This window comes from Anopheles coluzzii, chromosome 2, assembly GCF_943734685.1.
Source record: "Anopheles coluzzii chromosome 2, AcolN3, whole genome shotgun sequence".
Classification (NCBI taxonomy): Eukaryota; Metazoa; Arthropoda; class Insecta; order Diptera; family Culicidae; genus Anopheles; species Anopheles coluzzii.
The window spans coordinates 101,579,899-101,594,744 of NC_064670.1; the positions used below are offsets into that span (position 1 = coordinate 101,579,899).

Below are 14,846 nucleotides of genomic sequence, written 5' to 3' on the forward strand. Positions count from 1 at the left end.
GACTGTGTGGTGTTTTGGTATTTTTATAATAATCTTGTTGTTGTTTTGTTTTTTTTTTTGGTTTTTGGTTTCCATCCCCTTTTGCACACTTCTCTATTTCGAATCGTCGTGGAGGTTAATGACTGCTTAATAAAAATGAAAGAGTAAGTGAAACGATGAGGCAACACAGGTCCGTCCACGGGGATCGGTGCAAAAATATAATTTCTTCTTTTTTTTCGTTCGTTTCGAGTTTGAATTTCACGTACACATGCGAGCCATAGACGTAAGGGGGGGGGGGGGGGGGGGGGGAAACCCAGGGAAGCCCGGAGAAGAGATCACCCGGGTAATGGACGGAGCGCATAAAGCCAAATATATGATCGTTATTGTTATTACAACTGCTCTTATTGCGATCATAAATAAGGCAGAAATAATAATTTCTGCTCACCATCTCTCTCGCTCGCTCGCTCGGACGGCACGGACACTGTGTGTCTGTGTGTGTGTCTGAATAATTTTAATACTCCACCATTACCATCAACTGCTAAACTCCTGAAGGCCCACACGAGCTCTATCTGCAAACTTTATCGTATTTATCTTCATGATTTGTGTCGGTGTGTTTTACTGCGGGTAGTAAAGGTAGTTTTGAACTATATTTAACTACCCATTTTCGTTTTTTTAGGGTTTTTGGAATTTATTTCATCCGACACAGGGCGAGTTTAAAAACTCCCACCATCTGAAGGGTTAATTTCGTCTGTTGCTTTGGCGCACCGTACACAGAAAGGGTGGAGCAGAAACGGTTCCCGCCACTCCCGGTACACATTTAAATAAACGTATTAATAAAAATTAAATAAATAACAGCGCCGAATGCGCGCGAAACCGCGTTGCGCGGTGCCGCGGTCAGCTGGAATGCGCGCACCACACTTAGACCGTGCGCAAACACACACACACACACACACACGCATACACAAAAGCGGTCGCAAAACAATCAGCTCAGCATCAGCATCGTCTGAGGGTGTAGACAAAATCTGTGTGCGTGTGTGTGTGTGCTCATTGGAGATGAATGTTGAAATTTTAAGCAAACAAATTCAAACGCCCCGTCGGACCCGCTGCGTTTGCCTTAAGGTAGTTTGCCTTTTTTGTTGTAGCTACGGTTCAATATGATGGTTATTTTTTATTGCTGCTTGTGCAAAATATGTTGGTTGGAGCGTCCTTCGCAATTGAAGGGGTTTTCCATTAAGAAAGCCAAAGGAAAGGAAAAGCAAGAAAAAAAACGGTGAGAGCTCTCACCGCCAACCGAACTGTCGAGTGCTGCGCGTGTGTGATCGTTGGAGTGCTTGTTGAAGCGATCGTGCCACCCATCGAATCCGAACATGCCTTCAAATCGCCCCTCACCCATCCATCCCTTGCAAACAGCGCTTCAAAGCGATCAAAGGTGCTGATCAACGCACGCATCAAAGGGTAATGTAAACCTCTTCCACCTTCGGTGGTGCAGGACCCGCCCCGGGCGTGTTGCGTCGTGGTTTTGTAGGGAGAGAGAGCAAAGAAAAACCTCCCGTACGAAACACTTCAATAGAATTTTTGTTCTTCTTCCCTGGACGTGGGTGGCAGTAAGAAAAAAAGTAGAGTAGATTCTTTTGATCGGGTGATTTATTTTCCGGTCGATAAACAATCGATGCGGACGGCAGCAGCAGCAGCAGCAGGTGGATTAGTTTCGGTGTCGAAAGCAGGCGTACTGGGCGAGCGCGCATTTATTTTAACAAAAATCGAGCCAAAGATTTTATTGCCGCGAAAGGTGTGGAAAAATGCCGCTCAAACGTTGTGTGTGTGGGGAGGGTGAAAGAAATATAAAAGGAAATGCGCGCACAAAAGCAACAGGTGTTACGCGGGCAGGTTACACTTCTGTATTGGCAAAATTGGCAACCGGGAACTGGCGGCTGGTTTGAACTGAAGTTTTAAAATATATGATATTGATTAATCAAATGGGAAGCGTTACTTTGAAGAATGTTTGGGGGAGAAAAAAACTACAATGAAATTTGAAATAGATTTCCCTTTTTGACAACCACTCCCGATTGAACGGCCCGACTCGAGACAGATTGAATCAAGATAATCGGCCAAACAGGGCACCGTCGACAAACAGTGGCGGCTGTTTGAAATCGATGGTAGAATTTTGTTCCCTTCTTTTTTTTTGGAACCAAAATAGATTTCGAATCGAATTTAAAATGGAGCCAAAAGTAAGCGGGAAAACAAACATTGACAAGAAAACGAATGCATTTTACAGGGAAAACCACACGATGCCGGCAGAGAGTCCTCGTCTCGTTTCGCTGCAATATTTACTACCATTAATTGTGGCAAATGTTTCGATCGCGTGTGCGCATTCGGTTTGGGTTTGTTTTCCCGGTTTTTCTATCCCCACATCCCCACACACACGCGGGCACGAGACCGGCTATTGGAAAATCAATTAAAACCCCTTCATATCCTTATGCAGTAATTACGCGCGCCCGGTGATTTGTTTCCACGTATCGACTCGAATCGGTTTGCGATTGGGCCGGGGGAGCCGGGGGTGCGCCATTGTAAAGTCGATTTACTTATTTACCGCACCAATCCCTACATCGATCGAAGGGCTGAAACACACACACACACACACACACACACACACACACACACACACACACACACACACACAGCACACACAGTGCACAGTGGATTGGTAAAACAATTCCCCGATACTGGAGCTTCTGGAGCGTTTTGTTCGTAAAGACAAAAATGTTAATTACTTGACAAATGAATCAATCGGCACATTCGATTGCTGGCAATTATTTCACCGTGGCGTATTGGAATGAGGCATTCTCTCTCTCTCTCTCTCTCGGTATTTTAAGCTCCACCAAACACGACCGAGTTTTTTGTTTTTCATTCGAACCCTAAGGACCGGTGAAGCCGGGTCCCGGAATTGTAAATAAAAATGAAAAATTACGGCAATGAAGGTTGAAGGTTGGAGTACGGCGGTAGGCACGGGTCAGGTCAGGCCAGGACGGGTCGGAGTTTGCCCTAACAAAGATGATGATGATGATGACGACGATGACGGTTAAAACGGTGGCGTGTTCTTGGGAAGTGGTTCGAGTGAGCGAGAGCCCATCATCACTCATCACTTCCTGCCCGTGCGCTTTGGTTCATTTTAATTTTCATTAATATTTAATTAAAAGTAAAATTGTAAAAATGGAGCAGCACAGCTCAAAAAAAGGAAAAAAAGGACAAGCATTGTACAGGAGAGGAAAAGAGAGCAAAACAAAAAAAAAAATAACTGGCGCAAAATTATCCTCAACGAAGGTGCAGCAGTGAGCATGCTGGTGTAAATAGAGTGTAAAATAATAAGTACATACATTTATTATATATAAGAAATAAAGCAAAGAATGTAAGTGGAGAAGTACACAGGAAAAGAAAAAGTGCAAAAAAGAGCGGAAAATCAGCACCCTCAGCAGTTGAACGAAAGTAGACGAAGCGGAAATGTCGCATGAAACGGCAAAGGTTGTTAATCTTGGCTCGGTAAAGAGAAGAATGATTTTAAATGAAATAAAATATCAACACAAAAGCAAAACAGGAGAAATCAAAACGCAGCCCTCCCACTATGTAAATGGAACACTGTAAAACGTCACCCGTAAGGGGCGAAAAAAAAAAATAGCACCACCGTAAAACGCGACAAAAGAACAAATCAACCAGCCATCTGGGGGTGGAAGGTGACCAGAGTGCAAAGTTTACACTCCACGAGACGTGCGAGAGGTAAAAAGGCATCGGATTTTCTTTCGCAAAGGCTTCCTGTACAAGAAAGCGGGTAAACAGTTTCCCTTCGGCCGTTTGGTTCCTGGGGCAAGGAATGGAAAGAGAGAGAGAGAGAGAGAGAGAGAGAGAGAGAGAGAGAGAGAGAGAGAGAGAGAGAGAGAGAGAGAGACAGTGAGAGAGCGAACGCGAGCGCAAAGAAAGTGCAGAAAGACTTAATATTAATAATTGATTAATGAAAAATGAAAAATTTAAATGAAATGGATCGGCGCTTGGGCCGAGCATTTCTGCGAAGGGAAAATGGCAAATGGGTCGTTCGCAGGAGAGAGAGAGAGAGAGAGATAAACAGCAAAAGGGAAGTGAAAAGTTGGATGAAAAGTGGTACACGAGGGGGGATGAAAAAAAGGATCACAATTTACAGGAAATCATTGAGCAGAAAAGGTTTTTTAAGCAAGTCGTACATCTGCTTGCAGTAGAATATTTGCTGTTAATTACAATGTTGCGATGCTCTAACCGGAGTAAGAAATTAATTCTTCAAGCAAACTGGCAAAACACGTACACGATTGCAGCTGGATCGACTTTTCCAACAACGTTCCAACGCACAAGACAAGACAATGTTGTCCTATGCGAGAGAGGGCAAAAAAGCGATACACATTATCGCAAATGTGAGGGTGAAAAGGTGGTGAAACATGGCGGAAGGCGATGAGTGTAAAAATGTGCTATTTTTCGCGTTGAATCGTTGCTCTCGTTTCGGTTTTGTTTCGTACCAACGGTACCACACCACGACTGTGTGCCGACTTCACTTCCCATACAGAGCATCTTCGTGTGCAGTGCAGTGTAAAGGGGGACTCCGTAAAACTTTCCTCGTAAACGGGGTGACAACGTGACGTGGAAGGGGCAGACTGAGCGGGAAAAAGTTCACCAAACTCTAACGTACTTGCATGCCTCTGTGGCTTGGCGCGTGCATCTCAGAGTGCAGTGCAGATGCGGCTGCATTGCAGCAGGTAAGGAGACGATTTCGGTAAGATGACTGGCTCTGCGGGGGAGGGGAGAGGAAGGGTGGTCTTGTTACACCTTGAACAATACGCGGGAAACAACATAACACACGTCAACACGGCACGGTCTCTCTCTCTCTCTCACTCCGTTCTTCAGTGCGCGATCATTGCGAGGATCGTTGGCGAGGGCGCAACGGGTGGCAGAAAGGTGGCAAGAAGCAGCATAAGTGTAACTAACGGATGCTGGATGACGACTGGAACTTACCGATTGAAAGTGGGAAAAGGGAAATGAGTAGCCCTTCGGGTGGGGAGGGATGGAAAGCATTGCTTCTGAAGCTTTACTTTCAAGGCGAGAGCGCAATACGGCGTGCGACAGCGGAAAAAGCGGTGAAACGAGATGAAAGTAATTTTGAAATGACAATTGATGGCAGTAGAAAAAGAAGGAGGAGGAAGAGGAGGAGAAGGAGAACGGGCAGGGCTGGCGGCTGGGGGAGGGGAATGAATGTAAATAATTACTCTGCCGCGTGTTACATCAAAGTTAAAGTCGCACAAGGCTTTCTTCGTTGCTCGACGGGGACCGGGGAGACAAAACGACGGCGAAGGGCAGCACGGGCTGGACAAAAGAAAAATTAAAAATAAAGAAAGAGATAGCACACATACACACACACATCGACAGGGATTACCGTTGCGACAAAAGCGCAAGACGAATGGGAAGGCGCAAAGGCGCAAAGACAATGAGTGAAGCGTAAAAATATGAAAAAAGATCGTCTTTATCACCCCCCACGACGCTCCTTCCTTCTCCAGGCATGGCAGTCGAATCGGTCCAGACGAAGGGAAAGAGAGAGAGAGATATAGAGAGAGAGCAAGTGAGTCCTTGAAACAGTGGAGCGAAGAAGCGGACTTTGGGGTGGTCGCTGAGCAAGGGGCGAAAAACTAAGACCGAAAATAACTTACAGCAGCGCGGGCGTGCTAAGATGAGGCCCTTTCCTGTCGCTCGCGACCGCGGATGCAATGTAATCAAAGGGGTAGAAGTGGGGTTTTTTTTCTTGTGGGATGAAAAATATGTCCTCCCACCCCTCTTCTTTACAGTCCCCCTGTGTCCTAGTGGTCCAGTGAAACGGGGGAGGACCGCCGAAGAAGACGAAAAGAAATAAAATAAGAAAAACAGATAAACACGTGGGCCAACTCATTGTGTTGGAGAGTGTTGGCAGGGAAAAAAAGGGGAGGGTGGGGGGGAGGGAAGTGTAAGAACAAAACACCGAAACGCCGGCCGGAGCACAAAACAAGAACAAAGCGAAAGAACTATGTGTGGATAAAAATCTGGGAGGGGGAAAAATACGCGGAAAATGCCCGTGCTCGTCGCTTTTCCTCAGCATCCTGTTTCCTTCGCAACAAAGAGAGCGAGAGAGAGAGAGAGAGAGAGAGAGAGAGAGAGAGAGAAAAAACACAAGTGTGGAAATTTATATACACGGATGCATTTTACGAAAACCGGCTGGTTGCATGGGTGTACACGTGTATACGTGCGTGCGTGTGTGTGTGTATTATTTACGAGCGAAATGAACGGATCTCACACCCACACGCTGCCTCCCCCAGCGTAAACGCGCCGGAACAATTGGGCAGAGCAGAGCAGAGGGACAGCAGGGAGGGCGGGGTGGTGGAATATGGCAAAGTTTTTCCATTCTTTTCAACTTTTCCCGTGGCGGCACGGCGCGGCACACGGCGCGGCCGTTTTTGTTTACAAGAAATAATTTCCGAATGCAGAGGGCGCACGAAAGAACCGGGCGGCAAAACGGCGCGGAAAACATAAAAGAAAATGATGAAAAATATATTACAAATATATATCAACCCTGCAGAGGTGTGGGGGGGGGGGGGGGGGGGAGGGTGACAGGAGAGGTTGCTTGGGTGTTAACTGGTGTGTATGTGTGTGTGTTTGTGGGGCGGTAGATGGACGGGAAAAGATTGGTTTTCTTTGTGATCGCGATCGGTTTCGGAAATCTTTTGTATTTTGTGCGCGCACTCCGTTTGCCGTTTTGGTGTTTCTGTTTGCGCTAATATGTGGGAGGAAAGTGTGTTAATATTTTATGCAATATTAATAATTAAATGAAAATTCGATTCTTAGTGTAAAGTTTGGGTGAAAAATATCAACATTTGTTCACTGTTACGCTCGCAGAAACAGCAACAGCTTGGTGCTGAATTTAAAGCCTCCTACCACCGATTGTGCGGATAATTTGTCATTAAATGTCACGGTAATTACGGTGACACGGGACGAGAGTTTTCTTTTTTTCTTCTCGTCAATCCATACCCCCACCCCTCTGCCCAGCTAAATGTTGGGTGGTCCAGTGGCAACCCAAATGTGTTGAAAGTGTCGGCGGAAGTGAATCCGAGCCGATCACACAGTTCGACCAATTTAATCTATATCATTTTCCAGCCCATTTGCATTCCAAATTGGATGTTTATTTCATTTATCGCCCAGTGCAACTGCCCGATCGACTCCAGGAGTGCTGGTGGGGAGAGGGGTAGATGCACTTCCGGCATGGTGCAAGTGTGTGCAAAGGTGCGTTTTGACGATGGGCGTAATGGGCGAAGTGGAATGGTGCATTGAGCGCTTACAAGGATTTTATTAATAAAATCATGTCTTTGATGAAGTATATTATCTTAGTTTTCAATAAAGCATGTTTCTGTTTTACGGGGTTCTCCAGGAGTTTTGGAACACTTTTTGGACTATCTTTCTTACGCGAAATGAACTTAATGTAATAGGAATTGGACTCTACAGTACCCTTATTGGACAAATCCAATAGGAATACAAATGTCCACTAGGACAAATCCAATATGGAGTCCAATCTCCATGATATGCAGTTCACTTTCTATAAGAAAGAGTCCAGGAAATGTCCCACAACTATGAGAACCCCTGAAAAATCCTGTACACATTTAGCAACGATTTTATACACATAGAAACCTTCTCTCTTGTTTTGGAGCCGACATGCTGCAGTTTCATGCTGCCATACAGTGAACAACAACGAGAAGCACTCAATAATAGCACTAGAAGCGGTACAAGAATAGGAACAAAAAATATTACAAAACCTCCTACTCTCCACCATGCTCAAACCCCCTCTATTCTATACTCCTCGCTTAGTGCCATTCCTTTGCAGGAGTGTACGTATCCGCGAAATGAGCTGAGCACAAACTCAATCAATAAATTAAACATAATGAAACCGGGCTACGCGCGCAATCGTGATACCGATACAGTGCACCCCCTCCGCCCCTTCTCCAATAGGTCCTCTTTTTCCACCCACTTGAGAGCAAGGGGGTTCCTTCTCTTCCTTTTCCTCTATTTCAATCACAATCATCGCCCACCAGCAGCATCCAGCAGCAGCAGCAGCCACCGTTCCGACACGACTGTAGCTCATACTGTGGAAAGGTAATTTTCCATCCTCCGTTCCGTTCCGTTTGGGGATTTTTTGTTTGGGTTGATTTTTGTCCACCACCCACCTCTCTCCACCAGTTCTCAAGGAAAGGGGGAGGAAGGTAATTTTTCGCACAAGCAATATTATATATTGTTTTGTATGAAAAGCTTACTACTGGCTTTTCGGGGCGATGGTGGTTGGTGGTGCAAAATGGAGCGGACTTTACTCATTCTGCGCGGGCCGGAATTTTGCCGCGCCACGGCGTTTGTTCTAATTTTTATTTTCGGTGCTCCAGCATAGCATTCTCGATCGGCCGCGACCATCAACCATCAGCGAGAGCAGGAAGAGATGTTTAATTTTGTGTGAGGTTCTTTTTTTTTGCCTTTTCTGCTGCTTCCCTGTGCGAGGGAAATATGAATGCATGGGCTCGAAATTATACCTATTCTTACGCCTACATACACTTATAGTAAGACTACTAGAGAGAGAGACAGAGAGAGAGAGGGAGAAATAAATGTAATGAGTGATGGAAAAAGGGCAAACCAGGAGGGAAAAAAACGAGGAAAACGTTCGCCCCTTTCCCCGTTGGAACAAATGGCAAAGAATTGCGGGCCGAAAAGAAAAAAGAAAATGCTTTACTTTTACGCGAGGCAGAGGCGGCGGAGAACATAGGGCGACGAAAAAATCTAATTAATCAAATATTTATTGCAAGTCCCTCTTAGTATTTTTTTGTGTGTATAATATTTTTAACCTGCCTTTTTCTTACGACTCCCCCCCCCCCCCTCTACTAATGCCTTTGCCTCTGCCCCGTACATATTTTTAATTGTTCCCCCTGCGCTGAAAAAGATGGCAGCGTAAATTAACAAACGCGGGCCGTGAGCGTCCCGCGAAATAGCGTCCACTTGCTAGGAGCACTCGAGGAGGGTTGGCTCCTTTCACCCTCCTTCACCACCACTTTTTTTCTCTCTATTGCCCCTTCCTCCACCCTCCCCCCGTCCGGTTTCAGCAGGGATTCGGTTTTTCGGTGAAACGGGTCGCGGAAAAATCGAAAATCATCTACACCAACCCCGGTGGTATGGTTTTGGTAAATGAGTTTTGGAGTTTTTCCTTTGCTGCCTTCTCGTTGCTCGTTCGTCCGTTCCTTTCGTTTGTTTGTGCAGTGAGAAAATAGAATAGAAATGGAGTGAAAGAGAGAGAGAGAGAGAGAGGGAGAGAGAGAGAGAGAGTGAGAGGGGGCAATAGGAAGAACAACACAAAAAAACAGCAAAAATTAAGAACCAACCAGTCCTCCGGGAGCAAAAGTTTTGTTATTTAACAAATGTTCCATTTTAATTCGCTTGTTTTTTCTCTCTCTCTCGCTCTTCTATTACTGCTTCATTTTCTGCTCTCAACACCGTTGCTACTGCTGGAGTAGATGCAAAGGAACATTTTACAATTAATTATAGCTATTGTTGTGGACGGTAAATGCCACCTTTTTTTTTTGAACAAAATTAAAAACGCTCTTTTTATTGCAATGTGTTTAATTTTGATTTAAATCATCTCGAAAAAAAAAACTGCTCAAAAATGAAGCATTTTGTGAAGCAACTAAAACAAAGAAAGTGAGTTTTTCCCTTTGCCCTTTCAAAATCAATAGCAAGATGAAAGGAACACACTTCCAATTTGTGTTCCAGTGAGGCGAGAAATGGCTGCCGAGAACGGGGAAAAACACAACCCAAATGGATGATCAGCACAAACAGAAGACACAAAAACAGAAAAATCGAACTATCTAAACCAGAACATAGCAGCAGATAAAGATAGACAGTTGCCTTACGAAGCGGAGACATTTTATACCCCAGTTTTGCTGGAAAATGTATCGCTTTTAGTGTGGCCGTTCACTCGGTGGGACGGGGTCGCAAAAAAAAAGCAAGCAACGGCAAAGATGCAAATATGTGCAAAAGGTTTTACATTTTTCTCCTGCCCTTTTGCCTTGCCGCTAGGCCTACGTGGGGCGCACTTTTTTGCTCCTTCATGTTCCAGTGCCACGCACACGTGCAAAAGGCACCGAGATGGCATGGCAACATACACGCATATCCTGGATTACAGACGCGCCCGTACCGGTGGGAACGGTCCGACGCAGATGCGTCTCGGTAAATCCTGTTTGCCAGTGTCGGATGGGCCTCAGACCTTTCTGATGGCAGTTTCTATGCGTGCGATGGGATGCTGAAATTGAAAGCTGGGCACTACCATGAGGCTTCCTTCCCGCACCACCCACTATTTACACGTTACGTCATTTCAATCGGAAAAACGCTGCACTAGCTGCGGTATGTTCACGGGCTTCTCTCTGTGTGTGTGCCCTGCCTGAAAGTGAAATGTGTCCATCGCCTCGAATCGCGTTGGGTGTCGGGATGTGTGACGTTTTAGCCATGTTTTTTTGCGAGCTGTCGAGCTTACAGACCAGAGCTACGCACAGCATATGCGTCGTTAACCTTCGGCATAAGAGAGTTTCGTTTTTTTGCTGTTGTTTTGGGGTTGTGGCAGCCACCTGCAACGCCACTTTCGCGAGCTGTTACACTTGCTGCCAGGAAGCGGGCATCGGGGTATCGGACGTTCGACGTCAGTCTTACTTTACTTTGCTGGCGATGGTGCTGCTGCTGCTGCTGCTCGGTGCCCGGTGCGTGTAAGGAAATAGCAATTAAGATGCAGCGTACCGGAAGGATGCACATAATGGAAGCACAAAGCGGAAAGCACATGGAAAGTGACAAAACAGTAAACACAAAAAAAAGAGGAAAAGCTCTAGGTAACCTTCGCTGGGCGCACTGCACGCAAACGCACGCCTCAAAGGAAGATTAGTTCAGATCGGTGCTGTCCGTGCTCATCGAAGGATGTCGAAAGGAGAGCGAGCCATGGGGAGGCAAAAACAAATGGGCTTTTTTTGTCGGTTTTTTTTTATCTTGTGATAGCGTTTTTGTTCCCGTACGGCTTATCAAGGGAACGGGAAGCCAATGGTGGATGGATTGAAAGCTAAAGTCAATCTTTGCTGCCTTTCCAGGATAGTAGTTTTAGTGTACATATTACAAATTACAATAAATTTTCTGTAAAGTCAAGAACTGTGAAATCTCTATCACGACACAAGGTATACTTCAATTTTATTATCTCATGAGAGCTAAGTTTCGATACCCATCATCATCATCATGTTCATCATGCTCTGCTATGTGCTATGTATCACTACGAGCTCCAATGCACAGAAAAATGATTTGGAGCTGAGCACGGAAAATGCTGACCCAGAAGCATTCATCTCGTGAGCTCCAAAGCTGGTCGTCGAAGCGAACGGCCGCTGAGCTTACAAATAAAAAGTAGAGTAAAAATTATTTGAAATATATACACATCTACAAGAGGCTTGGGCATGTAAAAAATGCAGCAGCAAGAGAGCACGGCTCAGCAGCAGCATGAAACCGACCGCCGTTGATAATGTGTTCACGTTCGCCAGAATATCGTGCCTTGCGCTACAGACGAACGGGGTGAAGGGTAGGCATAAACCCCACACAAACACACACACAAACGGGTTGAAGGAAACGACACAACCACGAAAAGACCCAGGACGACCCAGAAGAGGCATGTTCGATGAGGCGGCCGTGATGCCCGGAACCATTTGTGCGACTTTATTCGCGGCTCGCGGCCCGAGGTTCCCGGGGTGATCGGGCTTGTGAATTGCAAAAATATAGATTTTTTAATTAAATCCTCTGCAACAGAGCCACCTCTCCGTTTGGGTCCGGGGGAGGGGTTTTTGGACTGCATACATACAAAGACAAAGACACTCGATGGTCCGATACATACGCTCGAGCAGCGTACAGTGGGGAACATACAAATGGGAAGCCGCGAGTCCTTTTCATACTATGCCCATGGTCGTCCTAGGCTCTATTTTGGATGGTCGGTGAGGATGATGAGTTCACGTTGTACTACCGGCGTATCCGTATCGAGTGGAAGATCTCGCGGATTGGGGGGGGGACTTTGTAGTGGTGGCATTTACCGGATCTGGCTGGTCAGGTGTGTCTGTGTGTTCGTGGTTCGCTTTTAGAAAGAGCTACAAGCTATATCTTCCGTGTGGTTTCGTTTCTGTTTCGTTCTTTCTTTGTAGGCGGTTATCCTGTAGCAAAATCGTATTTGATCCGTACGATTTAATCCAATTTGTTGGAGAGGTTTCGAGATGGGCGATAGAATAGTTGGGGCGGTTTGGCAGAAGCGGAAACTGCCAGAACTGTTCCTGTATTTTGACCGGTTTGTTATACCAGGCTTACATTTGTGTTGATAAGTGATAAAAATCGATATCCACAAGGCTCATATTTGGTCATGAATATTAGCTGAAACGGATCAGCATCCTGTGGGAATTTGATCGAAAACTCAACGCTTTTGATGAAGTCATTGTAGTTATTTGTAAGAGTGTTGAGTCGTTTCAAAACAATAAAGAACGCCACTTCTACTTTGTTGGAATGTTCACCGATTAAGATCAATTCGCTTATATTAATGTCTTGTTCATTACTTTGAAATAACAAACCAGATTTAGAGCAGTATTATCTTATCAGTTCAAACAGAGTCATATTCTAGGTAAGAAGTATAGGCACCATGGCCTCTGTTCAAGGTTTTCAAAAGGGGTCACTTGGCCAGAGAACTTACAGAGCAGTTCTGGAAAAGTAGTCTAGCTTGACCCGACCTTAGTTTTAAAGATCCAATATCTAGAAGCATTGTGTAACTTACCAGCAATTGATGACGTAGACGCTCCTAACCATGCTTGGGAGTTTTCCAACAGTTTAGCCTGGAAGTATAAAGAGACAGAACATACATCAGTCTGGGTGTTTGGAGATTCTTCCCAGCAGTGCAGCAATGTTTTGTTAAATTTGCCTTCAAAACAAAACTAAACTAAATTACATGCTTGGTCTGTTCGACTTTCGTATCTTTCGTTGAACCTTGTACCCAAAATGCCTCCACCGTGCTTCACAAACCGTTACCCGCGCACTATAAATAATAAAATAATCCAAAAGTAATTATCATAATAAACGTAATAAAATCCGACAACAAAAAAGCAGTTCCTTTTTTGGGGCAGCACCAGTGCTGCTACACAGTGTGCAGTCTCTGTACATAATTACATCGCTGCGCGTTCCATCGTGTCTGCTTTCGGTACGGGCTTCTCAGCCCGCCAGTAGCCCAAATGGCTCTGCCAACCTTCCCCCAGTTGTTACTCCCAGGTTTTTGTGTTGGTATCGCTGGCACCTGCCGGGATCTGGGGGTGTTCTCCGGGTTCTGTTGAACCACCACTGCACTGCACTGCGATGCAGATTTGTGCAGGTTTTATGCAATCGGCAAAGCATTATTATTATTATCATCTCTCATCTGCCGCTCTGCTTCAAATGTTTCGTTGCTTAGTGCTTTCGCTCCAATTTGTTGCCGCTTCTGCCCAATCTACCATTTATCTTCGATCCTGATGATTTATCATGCCTGAAGACCTCCTTCTGTAGAAGTTGCATTGTTTTTTTTGCGGGTAGAACTCTTCCTCAACTATGCACTTCGGATGCGGTTCTTTGGGTATAATTTACTGTCGCACACATTTAGCACGAAAGTAAAATGGGCTTCTACAGCGCAGGTTTGCGAAGATCGTCATCGTAACAACAAAGCAACGATCGGCTCTTCAAAAAACGTCTCCTTTTCTTGTTGGAACGATGGTCCACAATTGTCAAAAGACGACATAATTGTACAATCTTCCATTCGTCCAACTTCTGCCTTGTGTTTGTGGTGTCGTTTTGTTTATTTCAGCACCTTTGCACGTAGCAGTTGCCGGGCAGTTTCAGTGCATGTGTGACTTTGGCAATGATGTCATATTAAATATTGTTTTCTGAATTGCTACCCTCCGCCACATCGCTGCTGCAAAAGGGAACATATAAAAAAAACACGCAAATGCTCGTATATTTTCGGAGGCTGGAATGGTTGCACATGCTGCAAAAAATACGCTACGAGTAGAGTCACGCCTCCCGAGGTTGTTCGATTGTGACAGCAAATTTATTTCCTCCAGTGTGCAATGGAATGCAGATTCCAAAGATTGAAAGAAAAAAAGCAACCCCTCCAAAACGACTGCCAAAGTGGGGCAAATATAATATTATATTTTATTCGCCTTGCTTTCCGCTTCGGGCGGTTTGCTTGCGAGCAAACCTGATGTGTTGTTCTGCCCTTCTGCGCTTGCGTTTGCGCTCGGCGCAGTACGCACGAGAGGTCAATTAAAAGGGAAATACCAATAATGTATGCACGGCCTACTATCGCCGAGGCTGGGGCTTATTTTTGGGGATTGTTTATGCATTACTGTTCGATACGATTGGTCCGCTTGTCAATAAACAGGCATGTGTAGTGTGGTTGTAGTGATGTTGTTGCTTTTGCTGCTTGTTTCAAATGGGAGTTACAGTAATAAAGTGCATAGTGACAGTATTTACACCGCGAAAGGGTTTTTGCCGTGAAAGGTAACAATTATACTCCGTTTTGGGTTGTTTATTTTTTTATCAATTTCTTGGTTTTTAACTTCCTATTGCAAATTAACCTTTTCTTTAAAATTAATTGCACGATTTTTCGGTCGTAAAGTGCAAACAAGTCCTTTATTTTTCGAGAAAAAAAAGAATTTAAATAACCGTGCAATAAAATTAATTTCATCTAATTGCAGGTGACTAATGTTCTCCTAGCACACAAC

The 14,846-nt window shown here is 45.0% G+C and overlaps 1 protein-coding gene across 3 annotated transcripts in view; it reads right to left on the reverse strand.

Annotated features, from left to right (window-relative positions):
• Nucleotides 1-14,846, reverse strand: part of LOC120947376 (protein bric-a-brac 1-like) — a 138,006-nt gene that overhangs the window by 23,012 nt on the left and 100,148 nt on the right. For all 3 annotated transcript variants that reach the window (XM_049605837.1, XM_049605838.1, XM_049605839.1), the window contains exon 2: nucleotides 12,875-12,932. In XM_049605837.1, the coding sequence (XP_049461794.1) occupies nucleotides 12,875-12,932 (58 nt within the window). The remainder of the gene's footprint in view (nucleotides 1-12,874; nucleotides 12,933-14,846) is intronic.